General features: G+C 49.6%; 1 protein-coding gene across 1 annotated transcript in view; it reads right to left on the reverse strand.

Moving 5' to 3' along the window:
• Positions 1-9,060, reverse strand: part of KLF13 (Kruppel like factor 13) — a 51,040-nt gene extending 41,980 nt beyond the window's left edge. The window contains exon 1 of the mRNA XM_007949895.1: positions 8,472-9,060. Coding sequence (XP_007948086.1) covers positions 8,472-9,060 — 589 coding nt within the window. The remainder of the gene's footprint in view (positions 1-8,471) is intronic.
• Positions 9,061-17,801: the final 8,741 nt, after the last annotated feature.

The following is a 17,801-nucleotide window of genomic DNA, read 5'->3' on the forward strand; positions in this document are numbered from 1 at the left end:
AGGACAATCTGATGTCACATGCCTGCTGCTAGGTGCAATGGAACTGTCCAATATCGCCATTGTCATAAAAACTAACTAAGCTGAATCTAATCAGGAGCTTTGGTGGCATGACAGTTAAGTGCTTGGCTGTCAACTTAAAGGTTGGCAGTTTGGACCTATCCACTAGCTGTGTGGAAGAAAGATGTGCTGATCTGCCACCCCCCCTAAAGATTACAGCCTAGCAAATCCTACACGAAAAACCAAACTCCCTGCCACTGGGTTGATCTGACTCATAGCGATCCCAACTGGGCTTCCAAGGCTGTAAATCTTTACAGAAGTAGCATGTCCCATCTTCCTTCTGCTGAGCAGCTGATGGGTTTGAACTGCTGACCTCCTGGTTAGCAGCCAAATGCCTTACTCACTATACCACCAGAACTCTTAGAAAACCCTATGGGTAGTTCAAAAATTGACTCAATAGCACTGGTAGCATAGTGGCTAAGACACTTGCCTGCTAACCAGATGGCTGGCGGTTCAAACCCACCAGCCACTCCTCGGAAGGAAGGTTGGGCAATCCTACTTCCGTAGTGATACTGCCTCGGAAACCCAAGGAGGGGTCGCTATGAGTCGGGGCTGACTCGACGGCACATAACAACAACAACAACAGCACCTAACAACAACAATGATCATGACAAAATAATCAGACAAATTCAGATCATGGGGTGTTCTACAAGACAAACGGCTTGGATTTTGAAAATGTTGATGTAGCAAAGACAAAAAGATGTATGTGGGGGTTGCTGTAGATGAAAAGGAACTCAAGAGATATAACAACCAGATGAAGTGTGCGGTTAACTGGATCCTGCATCGGATTCTAAAGATGAGTAGGGAAACTGAATATGGACTGCAAATAAAATAAAATATTTAAAGAAAGAGGGGAAGTCTCAGCTAGTCTACTAGCTAAAAGATTGGTGGTTCAAATTCACCGATAGGCACCTTTGAGGACAGGCCTAGCAATCTTCTTCTGAGAGGTCACATCTTGAAAATCCTCTAAAATAATCCTACACTGCATGAGTGGATCACCTGAATTGGAATCAACTAGCAATTAACAACAACAACAGAGAAGAGAAACAAAGGAAGAAAGGGAAATACATTATTGAGAGAGAGAGGGGAAGGGAGGCAGGAAATGAAAAAAAAAATTGGCAAAATAGAAACAATTGGTGAATCTAGGGAAAGGTGTGTATGTTCATTATACTATTACCTTAGCTTTTCAGAGGCAATCACAATTTCTCGGATGCAGCGTGCTGGGGGCACACAGGCTTCTAATACCACAAGGCTGCTCACCTGCCACTACCAGGAAGAGGCAGGCAGGTCCTGACAGAAGAGGTAGTGTGGAGCAGCAGGCATGCAGCAGATGGAAATCCCACCTATAAGCTGCCCCCCAAAAAAACACCTCACTTGCTATGTGACCTCAGACATATTTAACCCACCTGAGCCTTCATTTCTTTATTTGAAAGTAGTAGTAATAATACTACCTCTTGCATAAAGCCCTTGTAAAAGTTAAATAACTTAATAAACTAATGCAAACAGAAATTCTTAAGTATTAGCTATAACCATGAGAACTAAAATGTGCCACTCTAAAAGTTTTCCCCAAAACAACACTTTAACTACATTCTTAAAGCACAATGCAAACCTCTTTTACCAATGCCCTATTATTTCAAGATGATCATTATGAGCATCAGCTAATACAGGGAGCTCTGTGCCTTGGGGAATTCTAGAGAGAATTTCACACCTTTTACAAACAACTCCACATTCATTCAAGCATTGTTTTGTTTTCTGGGATGTCTTTAGTTACAATGTTACCAGTTGCTATCCATTCAACTCCAACTCATGATGACCATATGTGTATCAGAATATAACTGCACTCCGTAGGGTTTTCAATAAATGATTTTTTGTAAATAGATCACCAGGCCTTTCTTCCAAGGCACTGTGGGTGGACTCTGACCTCCAACCTTTCTGCCAGCAACTGAGCATGTTAACTGTACTACCCAGGGACTCCATGTATGCATATATGCACACACACATCTATTATATTTGTTTGTTTCCTCCCCTTGCCTTTGGCTGCTACCAATGTACCTCAATGTACTTCACCTTTCCCCTTTTAATTGCTATGTCTAAGAATCAAATAGGAGCTCTGATAGCATAGTGCCTAAGGCACTTGACTGCTAACCAGAAGGCTGGCGGTTCAAACCCACCAGCCACTCCTCGGAAGGAAGGTTGGGCAATCCTACTTCCGTAGTGATACTGCCTCGGAAACCCAAGGAGGGGTCGCTATGAGTCAGGGCCGACTCGACGGCAAATAACAACAACAACAACAAGAATCAAATACTCAACTGGGTTAAAGCTATGTATATAAAGTAAGAACATGCAAGACCTGAGGCTGTGAAGGGCTGTCACAAGCTAATTTTAACGTGTGGACTTCATACTACCTATTCTGGAATCTCAGCCTATACCTCTGTTGTTTTTCAGACATTTGAAGCCCCAAACACAGGACCTCCATTTAGGCAAGCTGCAATAGTGTCAGCTTGCTCTCCCAAGACCCCCAGGAGCCTCTGGAGGAGAGGAGAATAAGACAGAATTGCTGCATGGCTTGGCACCACCAAGCTGGCTACAGAAGTAAACATGTCTCCAAACTAGACACATAACTAGAGGATCAGGAGACCAGGTCACCATGCAGGAGATTAAGACAGGCTTTCCCAGTGTGGTTTTAAATGTTCTTGATATTAATGTTCTCACACTTGCAAAAAAAGGCAACCGGGAGGAGAAAAAATAGGCAGGGCCAAGAGAAACTCAGTATCAGTTCCTGGTCAGAAGCTTGCGAGAGGCTAAGGACTTCAGTCCATTTCCTTTGAAAATGTAGTCTTTTAAGTCAAGACAGCCAGTCCACAATGGATTTAAATGCTGCCTAGAAGTGACAACATTAGTCAAAACTGTCAATTACCACAAAATCAAACTAACTGCCATTGAGTCAATATCCCACAGAAATGGAGCCCTTTGCTGCAAAGCTTGTGATAGCAAGAGAACGGCACTTTAGTTGTCCTTTCTACAAACCAAACTCACTGCCGTAGAATCGACTCGATACACAGCAACCCCTTCTTGGGTTTCGGAGGCGGTATCTCTAAGGAACTAGACTGCCCCATCTTCCATCTGAGGAGTGGCTGGTGGGTTTGAACTGCCACACTTCTGGTTAGCAGTCTAATCCTTAGGCATTACGCCCCCAGAGCTCCCCCTTTATCTATAGGTGAGAAATTAAATAAGGTATAGCAAATCCACACAGCTAGTTGGTGGAATACCATTATGTCATGAAAAAGGGAAGCTAGCTCATTAGTTAAATAAGCATGGAACCAAAAACGTGTGGCAGTGGAATACATTTGGAAGGATTTCATTTGCGTTTTCTTTTAAACGTCTATGTGGATGGCATGTGTCCATGCATATCCATTAGAAGGGTCTGGAAAGAGGCACATTAACATAGGGTAATGACAGTTAGCTGGGGGGTGGGAAGGGTTTCAGGCTCTGTTCACACATTTCAGCATCTTTGGAAGAGTTTCACACCTAGGTCCTGTGGCAACCTACCCCAGGCTGCCATGAGGTGAGGGGCAGGGTCTGGAGCAGCAGGCATGGGTGTGTTCCTGGACAAAGTGCCCATCCTCTCCTGGCCTGGCTTCACTCTCTGCTCCTGAAGGCTGCCTTACCCAGGTGGCTGTACCAAAGTACACTTGATAGGGATCAAGGTAAGCAGGGTGCTTAGAAACAATGTTCCAAAGCCAGAATTGGTATTGGGGCCTAAAAATCCCACCCCATACTCTTATTCACCACCAAGCCCCTTCTTCACAGAGTAAAGATATATTTCAGGCTAACCCCATCTATATTATCACTGAAAGGGCTGAGAAAAAGGAACCACATTCAGCTTCCTGTCCCCACCCCAGCATGGTCAGGTAACCTCACAGGTCACAGAGGTCTGCATGAGGGAGAGGTCATACTACCACAGCCCACCTTGTTAGCCAGGTCCCCAGAGCCAGCCCTTGGGATGGACCCATCCCAACACCATGCAAGAGGTTTTCCCTTTGAACGCAGGAGAAAAACAGAGCACAGAGCTATTATGAAAACAATTCTTTTTTTTGGAACAAATAGGTAGGAATGTATTCAGAGCGTCTCTGCCAAGAAAGACAGCATGTCCACTCTGCTGGGGGGCCACCAACTCCCCCACCCCAACTGAAGACTAGGAGCAGAACGCCACAGGGGCAGGAGCTGGTGGGGGCAGGGAAAGGTTAGCCTAAAGAGGGCCTCAGGCTTTCCCCTTTCCAAGTCCTCCAATTTTCACAGCAGCCTGAATTCATCCCCACTTCCCATCCCTACCTCACCCTGACCCAAACTACTGCCCTAAAATATTTTTTAAACCTTAAACCAAAAATATCCTCAGAAGTCTTCTTAAAAATCAAACATTAGTTTAGCTTAACTTATTATTATTTGCCGTCGAGTCAGACCAGAGTCATAGAGACCCCTCCTTGGGTTTCCGAGGCGGTATTACTACGGAAGTATATTGCCCAACCTTCTTTCCGAGGAGTGGCTGGTGGGTTTTAACCACCAGCCTTCTGGTTGGCACTACACTACTAGAGTTCCGAAGAACTATCTACATGGCATCAAATTGACAAGTCTAAAGGCTAGATTGGAACCTTAGGAAACAGGCAGTTTATGTTACTGGAAGAAAACAATTCAGAAAAGGAGGGTGAAAATGGTTGTGCGACTGGAAAGAATGTAACCAATGTCACTGATTGTACCTGAATAAACTGTTGCACTGGTGCATGTTTGCTGTGTATATTTTCAACAACAGATTTTTCTCTGAGAAACTACTCCGACCTTGTCCTGTTACTTCTATAATGTATGTGAATAATTTTGTAGCACAAGTACCTTGAAGGAGAGAATCAACAAAGCCTGCAGGCTCAGGACCATAGCCTGGGGGACATCATCCACAACTCACACAAAATAGTCTAAAAATCTGAATTAATCTTACCCTAGGAAGATGTACCCCCCTTAGATCAATCAGCCATGAGACATCAGAGGGGTAGCATTCACACGGAGAGAAAGCTGGATAGACAAGAACGTATAGATAAGAAGGGCACAGGGAAGGGGTAGTCACAGAGAGGAGAGCAGAAAACAGCTTTTCATAGTTAGGGATTGTAATCAGGCCATGAAATCAAATGTGCATTAACTGTTGTGAGTAAAACAAATCTGCTTTGTAAATCTGCACCCAAATCACAATAAAAAATAATACTTAAAAAAAAAAGTGAATTGGGAAGGACCAATGTCTTAAGTTGACACATATTTATATTGTAGTAAAAGGAAAAATTATTTCAAATTGTGAGGGGGAACCAGGGTAGCTCCCTTGGCCTTCAAGGAACCTTCTGGTCTTGATGCTCACAAAAGTGAATCTTAGCAAACATTCCAGGTCTGGGCTAGAAAGTTTTAGTTAACCAAATAGTAAATGGCTTTTGAGTTTCAAACATTTCGGTAATTCAACAATTACCTAAGTGAGACATTACGAGTATTGGGGAGTGGGAACTAACCAAGAAGTCAAAGTTGACCCTTGGACTTTCCAAAGGGTTTTCACACCCATGTTCTGTTTCCTGAAGACCTTCCAGGTGGTCAGCATAAATAGCACCAAGCCTTCTGCACAACTGAGGAAATCATGTGGCAGGGACATATGATGGACCTGTCCCTGGTTACCAAGCTGGACAGTAAGAGCTGCTGGTTTTCTTCTTGGTGAAAGTGGTTCCGATATTCACCCCCTGCCATAAAATCACTATGGGCCCCTGGGAGGAAGGGGGCTGCTTAGTGGAGCAGAAGGGAAGCTGGTATGATCTGAGCCACTGTCTGCAGACCCCCCCCCCCCATGCTACTGGGAGCCCACAAGCGAAATCATAGCTGTCTCCAGAGCCAGGTTCTACAGCTTGGGTCTACTCAGTGTAGCCAGGTCCCTCCGAAACCCCCTGGGGCTAGCCTTTCTCGGCCACCGGCCCCTGAGCTCTACCCTCAGCACTACTGCCCACCAGGCCCCAAGTAGGGCACCACTTCCTGGACTCTCTCACCCCGCCACTCCCAACCTTATTTTGGGCTTTGAGAAGAGAGTGGGAAGTATTTCTTAGAACTATAAACTCAAGTTAACAGGGTTCTTATACACCTGGGACAGGGGATGGAAATGAGCTTCCCTTGGCCAGAGGCTGACCTTCCAGAGTCAGGTTCTTGGGAAGTGCAGCTTTCACCACTGGATTCACAATCAGGTGAAAGTGCAGGTTTTCCACCACAGACGAAGCTCCAAAGTGTGGGTCATACGTGGGACCTAGAAATCTGCACTCTTCCTATGAGCTCCAGGGAAACTCCCAACTCAGAGGTTTCGGAGATGAGGCCTCCAGATTCCAGTTGCACCTGGAGTGTGGGGCGTGGCTGCCAGGTGAGGGCTCTCAGAATGGATGTAGCGCACTGTTACACCAAGAGTTGGCTCCAACCTCTTTTAACCTTAGGTTTCCAGAGACACCCCCATTCCCTCACTCCTCCCCAACCTCCCGCGGAAAGCATAAGGCAGGGGGAAATTGGCTCTACCCTACAGCGGGAGACCAGGGTCTCCAGCCCCCAAGCCTGCCCTAGGCAGGAAGAGGATTTCGAGTTGCCAAGTTGGGTAGCGCATTCCAGTGGAGCTCCCGCCTGGCACTGCCCACGCGGTGAGCTCCGCCTTTCAGCCAGCTCCTCTGCAATTCACCAAACCTGGGCACCAGACGCTGCCCAGCAGAGCCGCCACCCTGGGCTCACCGCACGTGTCGGCTGGGCCCCTTGCAGGCACGTGGTCTGGTGAAGGAACCGAACCAGAAAGATTTGCCAATCATCAAGCTCCCCGCCTAGCACCAGCCGTTCTCCGAACAAGAGTCTCCACCCCGGCCACACCCCATGTGTCTTCTCCTCCCCCACTTCTGTACTGAAGTCCACAACCCTAGCTCTCATGCTAGCTCGGTTCCTGTCCCACCCCACCCCCGGGCACCCCCACAGTTATCCAACCTCACTGGGCCCCTAAATTCTTAATTGACTCTTAATGCCTAGAAGTGGCCCTGCTCTCACCCTGAACAACGCCCACCTACTATGTGGTTTCAGGCAGCGGCGACAAGGGTCCAGGGGGACAGGGCAGCGTCCCAGGGGCCTGCCGGGCTCCAAACATACAGGAGAAAGCAGCCAGCACTCTAGGGTTCCAAAGCTGTGAATTTTTGTATTTTTAATCAGCCTGCAAGTATTTTACGTATGTGAAGGTCTAGCCGTCAGTAACAAGTTTACCGTGTTAAGTACACATATTTCAAACCTGCCCCATATGTAGAATGATTAAATGCCACACAAGAGTTCACGTGAGCTCCAATGAAACAGGATTCTTTAATACCAAACTGGGAAAAAAGGGGTTGCATTCTTGTAAGCGTTTTCTTTTTTTAAAAATTTAAATTCTTCGTCTCATAAGCAAAAAAAGCCGATTCAACAACCAGGTACCGAGCCCAAGCGAAAAGAAGTACGAACCCTGGAATTAAGAGCACGCACGAGCAGGTGCGCCCAACGCTCTCGCTGCTTTCCCTCAGGCTGCGCGGATAGGGGCAGTCCCGAGCAGGTATGCTTTTTTCCTGCAGCTGTCGCTGGCCGGGCCGCGGAGCCGGGCTGGAGCTCCCGGGGGCCAACCGCGCCTACGCCGGCCGGATGGGCGGGGGTCGCCCACAAAGAGCCGGGCGGGAACAGGACCGCCCCTTGCCTTGGCCAACACCGCCGTTGGCTCTGGTTACGACAAATTAAACCTTAGAGCGCTGCAAAAAAATTACAGGAAGAGGAAAGCGAAGAATGTGCCGAGTAGCTAAGAGCGAGCCGCTGTCCCTGCATGAACTTCGCCCGCCGCGCACCCGCCCCGCCCCAGCGTTTTCCCACCGCACCCCCGACGGGGGAGGGGTCGGACCAGAGCGCCCCAACCCGCCACGGTCCCGCCCACCGCCCCGAGCGGCGCTCCCGGACCACGCCCAGCCGTCGCACCTGCCCGCGCCCGCCTCGGGGCCTGGGAGGGGAGTCCGCCTCCCCCAACCCCACGGGCAGGGATTACAACATCCGCCCCCGCGGCCCCGCCCGAACGTGCTCGGGGAGGGGGCGCGGTCACCGCCTCTCAGGCCAGTGGACCCGCGAAGACTCTGTAAGTGGGAGTACTCCGCCCGGCGAGCCGCGCTCTCGCCCCAGGACTCGGCACCGAGTGGCTAGTCCCCACTACAAGGAGAGAAGGCGCGGGGCGGGGCAAGTGGCCTGTTAGAGCTCAACCCAAGCGACCTTCTCGGGCGCGGTCCTCCCCACCTCCGCTCTGGCCGACGCTCCGGGGGCGTGGCCCGGTTTGCGTTGGCGCCCCTCAGCGCTTGGCCTCCCCGCGCCCCACTAACCTGTGTGAGTTCTCAGGTGCGCTTTGAGGTGCGAGGATTTTCCGTAAACTTTCTCGCAGCCCGCATAGTGGCATTTGTGCTTTCTCTGCGGAGACTCAAGGTCGGCGCGACTTCGGCCCCTTCGACCCCTTTGTCTGAAGCCAGGTTCGCAGCTCCCTGCGGGCTCCATCTCCCGCTCGGGCTCCAGCCCCGACTCAGGCTCACTCCACGCGGGGCTGGGGGGCGCGGCCACAGCGTCTCCGCCGCCAGGGGAAGCAGGCTCGGGGGTAGGTGGCTCCGGCGGCGGTGCCGGCGGCAGGCGGCAGGGTGTCCTCGCCTTGCGGGCCGCTGCGCCCTCCCTGCGCTCCGCTGGGACTGGCGCCGGCGCCTGCTGGTTGAGGTCCGCTAGGATCCGCGCCACTACGAAGAGCGAGGCGCTGTCCTTGCCGTCGCGGCGCTCCTCGACTCGAGGCAGCGTGGCGGCAGCTGTGGTGACCGCGCCTTCGGGCCGGGGCTCCGGCCCCTCCCGCGGCCCATGCACGACTGCGCGGCTAGACATGGACACGAGGCACTCGGCGGCAAAGTGGTCCACATAGGCGGCGGCTGCCATGCTCGCAGGGCTCGACCGGCGGGCGGCGGCACTCCTCCTCCCAAGTCAGCGGCACATCCACACCCTCACAGCCTCTATGGAGAGCGGGCGATAGGGGCCGGGGGCGCGGCGCGCCTTTCGGAGGGCTGGGCTGGGCTAGGCTGGGCCCGCAGCCGCCTCCGCCGTCACCGCACGGCTCTGTGTCCGCGAGGCGGCCGAGGAATGAGGGCATAGGGAGCGCGGGGGCGATGGGCTACCGCGCGGGCGGCGTCAGGGGCGGCCTGTTCTAGGGATGCCGCGCCGTGGAGACGTCAAGAACCACCACACGAAGTCGCGGCCGCAGCCTCGCCGCGCATTGTGGCAGGCAGGACAGCCGCCGTGCGCGCCGCGGTGTGGGCGGCCCGGCCCCGGGGTGGGCGGGGCCGGGGCCACATCTGGACCCGACGTCAGCCCCCAGCCACATCCTGGCGGCGCAGGTTACGGGCGGCGGCGGCTGCAGGGAGCTACGCGCACGAAGGGGGCGGGGAGCCGGAGCGCGCACCTTCGGCACCGAGCGGCCGCGCGCCCGTGCCTGGGGAGGAGGCGTGGCCGAGGGCAGAGGTGGACGTCATTGGTCCCGGGGTACGCAGAGAGGCCAATCCCGGCGGCCATAGGGGTCTACACAGCCGCGGGGCCCGCGCACACCAATGGGCGTGCCTCATGGACGAGTGGGAGGAGGGACGGAAATTTGAGCTGGGCGCCGGGCACGCTGACGCACGACGTCCCGAGGGCGGCCGGGCCAGCCTGGGTGTAACCGAGTGGGTCGCTCCCGCCCTCTCCACGGAGGGGCTTGCCAGGCATTTTCCTTCCAGAGGTTTTGCACAATGACTGCTTTGAACCTAGGCGCGAAAAGAAGAGCCCAGGAGGGCGCCCCTTTTGTCCGTCGGCCCCACTTGCTGGGCTGCCGTGGGTGGGTGCGCCTCGTGGGCCTTAGTCTCCGCTTCTCTCTTTTTCTCTCCAAAGCCAGGTTTGCACGAGCGGGAGGCGTGTCTACTCTTGGAGCAGCCTACGGGCTGGAGACGCTCCCGTCGCTTCTTAGCGGAGCCGGCTCTCCCGGGTGGGCGTTCTCCGAGACTCGAGCTGTTCGCCCCCCTACACGCGCTCCCCATTCCGGGGGAAGCAGGCCGGCTCAGCAGCAGCATCTAGGACTCTTCCCAACGGCAGATACTCGGCGCGGCTGCGCTGCCCGAGAGCGCGGGATCGGTGGGAGTTGGACTGGGCGGTTGAGGGAACTCGGGGCCCTTTCCTTCCCTCCCCGCCCCCGGGCCGTCTGCCAACTTCCTTAGACTGCCCCGCGCCCACTGCGGTTAGGGAGGCTTCAAACACCACGAGCTGCAAGAACCCCGCCTACTGCACCCCACCCACTATCTGGGCTTCCCTAAAGAAGTGCTTGGTTGCGCGCCGCCTGCGACTTCCCTGCCCAGTCCGGCCAAATTGCCCTTGACTTTCACCCTAACCGCCCTGCACCCAACCATTCTCAGAGCTTTGGCAGGTGCTTAACTTAGAACGTCTGTAAATGCAGTGCTGGAAACTCCTTTGCATGCCTTCCCTGCGGAGCCTTACCTGGCAGCCCCAAACCCGTGGAAGAGGCCTGGGGCCTGCACCCCCCGGGCTCACTGGCCTTTGGAGTCGTTAGTGGTTGTTCTAAGGAGTCAGCTGCAGGCTCCAGAGCCGGGAGGGTGCGAGCAGCCCAGCAAACACCTGAGACCTGCCCCCTGTGGACTAAGAAAGAGGGTGGGCCAGAGTCATCCTGCTCACAGAATTCAGAACTTGACAGAGTCGATTTCTCCACGAGTTAATTTGAGGCCCAGGTAGGAAAGACTTTGCTTTCCAGATAAGCAAGGGGAAAGAGAGCTGTTGTGGGTTGCATGTTAGGGTGAACTGTAAACTTCACATGGAACTTTGAACACTCTAGGTATCTCTAAGGAGCTCTGGTAGCATAGTGTCAAAGGCACTTGACTGCTAACCAGAAGGCTGGCGGTTCAAACCCACCAGCCACTCTTTGGAAGGAAGGTTGGGCAGTAGTGAGTGATACCGCCTCTGAAACCCAAGAAGGGGTCGCTATGAGTCCGGTCCAACTCCACTGCATGTAACAACAACAAGGTACCTCTAACTTTTTTCTTACTGGTGTGTGATCTGTGCCCTAAAATTCCCACTCAAGAGTCAAGTGGATGCCCTCCTGCCCAGCACTTTGAGATGGGGTGTGCTATTTAGGGGTGCTAGTTAAGTTCCTGGGATGAGGGTGGGGGCCCTGTTAGCAGGAAAAAAAGTCACTATTTTCCCAAACAGATTGTGTTGATGGCATTTAAAAGACAACTGTTCTGGCCATGTAATGATTCAGAATGCTTCATTTCTCACCACATGTCACGATCAGTCACTTCTTTGTTAAGGATGGAGCTGGCCCTATGCTCACTTACTAGCCACCCATTACCCCCACCTCCACCTTGGCTAACAGACCTATCCTGCTTCTCTCCAGCCTTTGAAGTAGGTGCTACATCTCACCATCTTCTCCATGACCTCTGCTGGATCACACACTGAGGGCCTCCTTCGGGTCTGCGCTGGTCTGGGTTACCTCCACCAATGAAACAGACCTACCTCGAAGATGCAGCTCAGTGCCCTGTGTCTAAGAGAAAGTTGTGGCCAGTACTACTGCCATGGGCAAAGTTCCCATCCATAGCACAGCCAGCCACAGGCCTCCCCATGAGTGTTTCTCCAGTGGGTTTCCACTGTGCCCGAGGCATTCCCATGCAACAGCCCCTTCGCTGGTTCCTCAGCAATCCACCAATATAGCATTTAATGATTTGTATCTGTTGGAATACTCAGCCTTTACTCCAAACCCACATGTCATTGTCTTTCCAGACAGATACCATTCTCTTCCCCAGATAAAATTTCACCATAGCTGTGGAGCTTTCCTTGCTAAGTGGGATTTTTCAAAGGTGGCTTATGTATGTAGTTATGTGGCGTTGAGTTGGACCCGATTCATAGCGGCCCCTTCTTGGGTTTCCGAGATGGTATCACTACAGAAGTAGATTGCCCAACCTTCCTTCCGAGGAGTGGCTGATGAGTTTGAACCACCAGCCTTCTGGTTAGCAGTCAAATGCCTTAGGCACTATGCTACCAGAGCAGAGCCTCCTGAGGAGTGGCTGGTGGGTTTGAACAGCCGGCCTTCTGTTTAGCAGTCAAGTGCCTTAGGCACTATGCTACCAGAGCAGAGCCTCCTGAGGAGTGGCTGGTGGGTTTGAACAGCCGGCCTTCTGTTTAGCAGTCAAGTGCCTTAGGCACTATGCTACCAGAGCTCCCGAGCTTATGTATATGCATATATATATATGTGATAGTGGGGTGGGGATTGCATTTCAGATAGATGCTTAAAAATGGGATGAGATGATCAAGCCAGAACAAGTGCCTAGAGAGGTATCTGGGGCCAAAGGCTGAACAGGTGGTTGGGGTTTTTGGGCACAGGTGGTGGGTTGATAAAAGATGTTGACTTAACCTCCTTCTGGAACCTCCTAAAGCAACAGTAAGTCTGTTTGAAGGCAGACACCCACAAGGACAGGAAGACCAAGGGAAGATGTAACAGTAACACAAATTTTGAATCTACAATACCTAGCAAATCTGAGAATAACAGAAATCTTGAAATGGTGGCTGGGAAAGAAAGCCAAGAACAAACCCTCAAAAAGTGGCACCAGGTACCTCTGAAAATAGGTGTGAAGAAGTACCAAAATAAGATGCATGCAGGTGCCCCAGATCCTGTACGCAGTGCTGTGCAGCCAGCCTAACAGCTACCCCTTCCCTTTACTGACAAGAGATTGGCTGTTTATTTTCTGAAGAGGAAAGAGAACGTTTTATGCTTGGGCACACCAGGCACAGTTAATGGCAGAGGGATAAAATGAATAGGAACAGGGGAATTAAATGAATACGTGTTTATTGGATGCTGAGACTCACCTCTCCCAGGATTTCAGAATGCAGGTAGCTAGGCTGTCTCCGTTCACAGGAGACTGGAAGAGTCCCTCCTGGGGGATCAGACCAGGCCAAAAGGAAACACCTAAAGATTGTGACATCTGCAATCACCCAACTAAACATTCAGCTTGACCTATAGGGAAGACCATAGTTAGCACTGCCCTTGTACAGCAAATTTCTAAACATTCTCTGAATCCCTCACAGTCAAATAGGGGCAATGCAGACATTGCCTCAGGAAAATCTGTGTCATGAAGCCCCTTTAGACTTCTAAAAGGTAACTTAGAGGGCACAGACTGCAGAGAGAAGAAAGCATCCATAAAACTATCAATGTTAAATTCTTGGCCATAGCTACCTACCCTGAGGGAGTGAGTAGTAGGACCTGTGGGCTCAGGACCATGGTCAAAGGGGACATCAAGCTCAATTGGCATAAAATACTACACAAAATCATTGTTCTATATCCTACTTTGGTGAGTACCGACTGGGATCTTAAAAGCTTGCAAGAGGCCGTCTAGATGTAACAATGGATCTGTCATCCAGAGCAAAGAAGAATGAAGAAAGCCAAAGACACATGGAAACAATTAGTCCAAGGGACTAGAAGATCGTGCAATCCTAACCTATATAACCATGAAACCAGAAGAACTAGATGGTGCCTGGCTACCACTGTCAACTACTAGAAAAGGGATCAATGCAGGAGATTCTAGGTAGAATGGGAGAACAATGTGGAACAAAACTCAAAATCATCTAAAAAAAAAAAAAATTTACTGGTCTGATAGAGCCTGGTGAGACCTCTGAGACTATGGCCCCTAATTAACCTTCAGATCTGGCGTTGAACTCACACTTGTGGCTTCCAGTCTGACAATAGACAGGCATACAGAATGAACATTTATATCAGATAGATACACTCAGATGATGGGAGAACAGAAGGGCAGTGTTTGCACAGGGAGATAGCTGGGGAATGGAGTGGGGTGGAGCAGGACTGTATAGGAAAGGACACAGGGAAGGTAACTACAGGGAGGAAGTAGGAAGAAAGCTGTTATACTATGGGGAATTGCAATCAATATTGGAAGCTCTGGTAGTGTAGTACCTAAGGCACTTGACTGCTAACCAGAAGGTTGGTGGTTCTAACCCACCAGCCACTCCTTGGAAGGCAGATAGGGCAATCTACTTCCATAGTGATACTGCCTCAGAAACCCAAGGAGGGGTTGCTATGAGTCAGGTCCGGCTTCATGGCACATAACAGCAGTCAATATCATGAAACAAAATGTATATGAACAGCTGTATGGAAAATGAATTTGCTCTGTACATTTTCACCCAAATCACAATAAAAATTGAGGGAAAAAAAGAAACTATCACTGTTGTCAGAGAAATAAAGAAGATACTGCAGCCAGTGAAAGGAGAGCATGCATAAAGGAACATTTACAGAATGACAACAAAAAAAGTTCTTGGAAATTTAAAATTAGGTAGCAGAAATGAAAAAAAAAAAAAAAAAAAGCAAGCCTTCAAGAGTAAATGGAAGATACAGTTGAGAAAATCTCTATGAGAGAGAAAAAGAACTGAAAAATACCAAATAGGAGAGAAAAGATAAAAATCCAGAGGACCATCCAGAAAGTCAAGTGTGTAATTTGTTAGGCAGCAACAGGAAACCAGTATATATGTGGTTTGAGTCAGGGAAATAACTAGTCAAAAGAGGCAAAAGCAATTGTGTTTAGGGAGGGAGAAGGAAGGAAGGAAAGGGGTGAAGGACTTTTTCATAGCAAATGTTGTAGAACTATTTGGCTTTGTAAACTATGTGAATGTATAACTTTGATGAAAAGGAAAACAAGTGTGTTTGAGATCATGAGCTACCCAATAAGATCCATCCCCTCTTCCCATGATAATGATGCCTGTACTCCCCAGACACCACAAGACTAAGTTCCCAGCTTGGGTACAAGCACTGGTGCTGCACCACTTCTCCTCTGGGGCTTTCAAGAGAGCAGGTCTTCATGCTCCACATTTGGCTCCCCTTTCTGCCAGCAAGATGCCTATGACCCCAAAGCCCTAGGGAATGGTGGAGTCATAAAATAGAAGGAGCCTGGGACCCAGAAATCTAGCCAAGGACACTCTCCCTAGACTGTCACTACATGTTATGGATTGAATTGTGCCCCCCCAAAAAAAAAATTTTATATATGTGTGTGTGTGTGTGTGTTAAATTCCTGGCCTCTATATCTGGGGATATGATCCTTTTTGGAAATAGCGTTTTATTATGTTAATAAGGCTAGATCAGTGTAGGGTGGGTCATAAACCTAATTATAAAAAGAGCAGAATAGACCCAGAGACACACACAGGGGAAATGTGGTCTATAAGCCAAAGATCAAGGATCATCAATGTGCCAGAAACTAGAAGAGAGGCTCACAGAAGGAATCCACATGGCTGAGACCCAGATTTGGTCTTCTAACCTCTAGAACTGTGAGAAAATGAAGTTTTGTTTAAAGCCTCACACTTGTGGTCTTCTGTTACTGCAGCCCTAGGAAACTAAGACACTGTGTTTGAACTAAATGTAATTTAAGGTCTGCCTACTCCTGAAACTTAGCCTGCCTTAACTAATATAAAGGTGGAAAGGGAAATAATAACAAGAGAAGGTAGATGAAACAGGACGCAGGCGAGTAAAGGTTTGCTTTCTTCTGTTGGGATAGAGTGTCCGTTCCTGATGGCAGCCATGTGCAAGATACCATCTCTGGGCACAGTCCCCCTAATCCCGGAATGTCCATTGCCTATAAGTCCTACATTTGTTCACAGACAGTGGCCTAGATCTGAGTTGAGTGTGGCTCAGGGTTTATCCAGGACCATCTCATGTCATTGCTTAGCACCCCCTACTCACAGGGGCCCAGCCTTTTCTCCCAGCTCAAGGGTCATGACCTAGTCTCCCACATGCTCTCCTATCTGCTTCTACCTATCTCCTGGTTCACTCACAATACCACTGAAAATCATTTGACTCAAAGCAGACTTTGACCCCAAACTTTTGCAGTGTTCAAGTCTGACCATTGCAGAACAGGGTTGTTGAATGAGGAATTCATGATCAAAAGCTCTCTCTCAGTCCCTGTTGGTTGGAAGTGTAAATAGGTGAACAAATGATTCTCTGTTGGATAACATAGGGTGGGGTGGAAAACTGTTGTCCTCTCTCATCTCCCACTGGTCCTGAAGTGCAAAATAATTAATCAAGCTCCAAATGATAAAAGCCTTGTTGCACGTTTACAGGTGGGAAGATGAATACCAGAAATGCTTTTGCGACAAAACCATTGAAAGACTGAATAGATATTACAGTGTCTGCAGCAAATGCCAGAAGGAAACATGTTAAAGTGATGGGTGGCCCCTTCCAGGCTCAACAGAGCAAATGGCTCTCACTCTTAAATGTGACAACTGGCATAGGATCCCTACCTTCATTCATGAGGATGATCTAGGCAGGTTTCTCTGGTCTGGATGACAATTGCCCATTGTCTGCTGCTCAGAATCCCTTTTTAAGCTGGGGTTAGGGTCAAATGCTGCATTTTATCCTTTTTAGTCAGAGACTCCTGCCCAGACAATAGCTATAACTTCCAATGCTCAGGAAACATTCAGAGCTTACCTAACACATTGACACACCCCAAAACTCTACTTTCCATTTTATAGGTGAGAAAATTCAACCTCAGTTGATCTGAGAGACTGTACATAGTACAAGATGCAGAGCCCAGACTCTTAGCCTGGAGTTTTTTTCCCCTCACAGTAGTGCCCCCAATCCCAACCTGTGAGAAGCTAGCTAATTAATATAGGGATTTATCAAATCAATTAAATAAGAGCTTGATCCATTCTGGGATCTGGGAATCCTGTCTCATTACACAGGAAGCCTGTCCTTATTAATAGGATTAGGAGGTGTCTTAGTTATATAGTGCTGCTGTAACTGAAATACCACAAGTGGATGATTTTAACAAACGAAAATTTATTCTCACTATTCAGGAGTCTAGAAGTCCAAGTTCAGAGTGCTGGCACTAGGGGAAGGATTTCTCTCTGTCTCTTGGTCCTAGGAAGATCCCAAAGGTAGGGGCTCTGCATTCAAAGGATGTGCTTCACTCCTGGCTCCTCTTTCTTGTTGGCAGTAGGTCCTCCCTCTGCTTCCTTCTCTCTCCTTTTACCTCTTATAAGATAAAAGGTGTTGCAGGTCACACCCCCAAAGAAGCTCCTCTTACAACAGATCAGGGTTGTGATAGGACTAAGGATGTTGCATCCTGCCTTCAATCCTCTTACACCTGATCGGCGTATCACATCAGATCACACCATGGAGTATCATCATTACATAACTGTTGAACCACAGAATCATGCCTCAGCCAAGTTGACACAAATTTTGGGGGGAGACAATTTAATCTATGATAGGAAGATTTGTCATGAAAAAAAAAAAAAAAAGTAGGATATGACTCCCTTTAATTCCCGGCTATTTGCATCTAGAACTTAGTGAAACACTGATTGATGGTGAGAGTTAGACAATAGGCTGTAAATGGAGCAATATTCTTTTTTGTTAGTGCTGAAATGAGTACCCAACAATGCTGTTGCTAGCTGCCTTCAGGTTGACCCTCAACTCATGGCAGCCCCATGCACAAGTGGGTTGGACCATGTGTTTTTCTTGGCTGATTTTGAGAAGTAGATCACCAAGCTTTTCTTCCTAGTCCATCTTAGTCTGGTGTCTTTGGTAAAAGTTGTTCAGTATCACGGCAATACAAAAGCCTCCACTGATGGTAGGTGATGCCTATGAGGTGCAC

The sequence above is a fragment of the Orycteropus afer genome, unplaced genomic scaffold (assembly GCF_000298275.1).
Source record: "Orycteropus afer afer isolate SDZICR_OR568_19922 unplaced genomic scaffold, OryAfe1.0 scaffold00256, whole genome shotgun sequence".
Classification (NCBI taxonomy): domain Eukaryota; kingdom Metazoa; phylum Chordata; class Mammalia; order Tubulidentata; family Orycteropodidae; genus Orycteropus; species Orycteropus afer.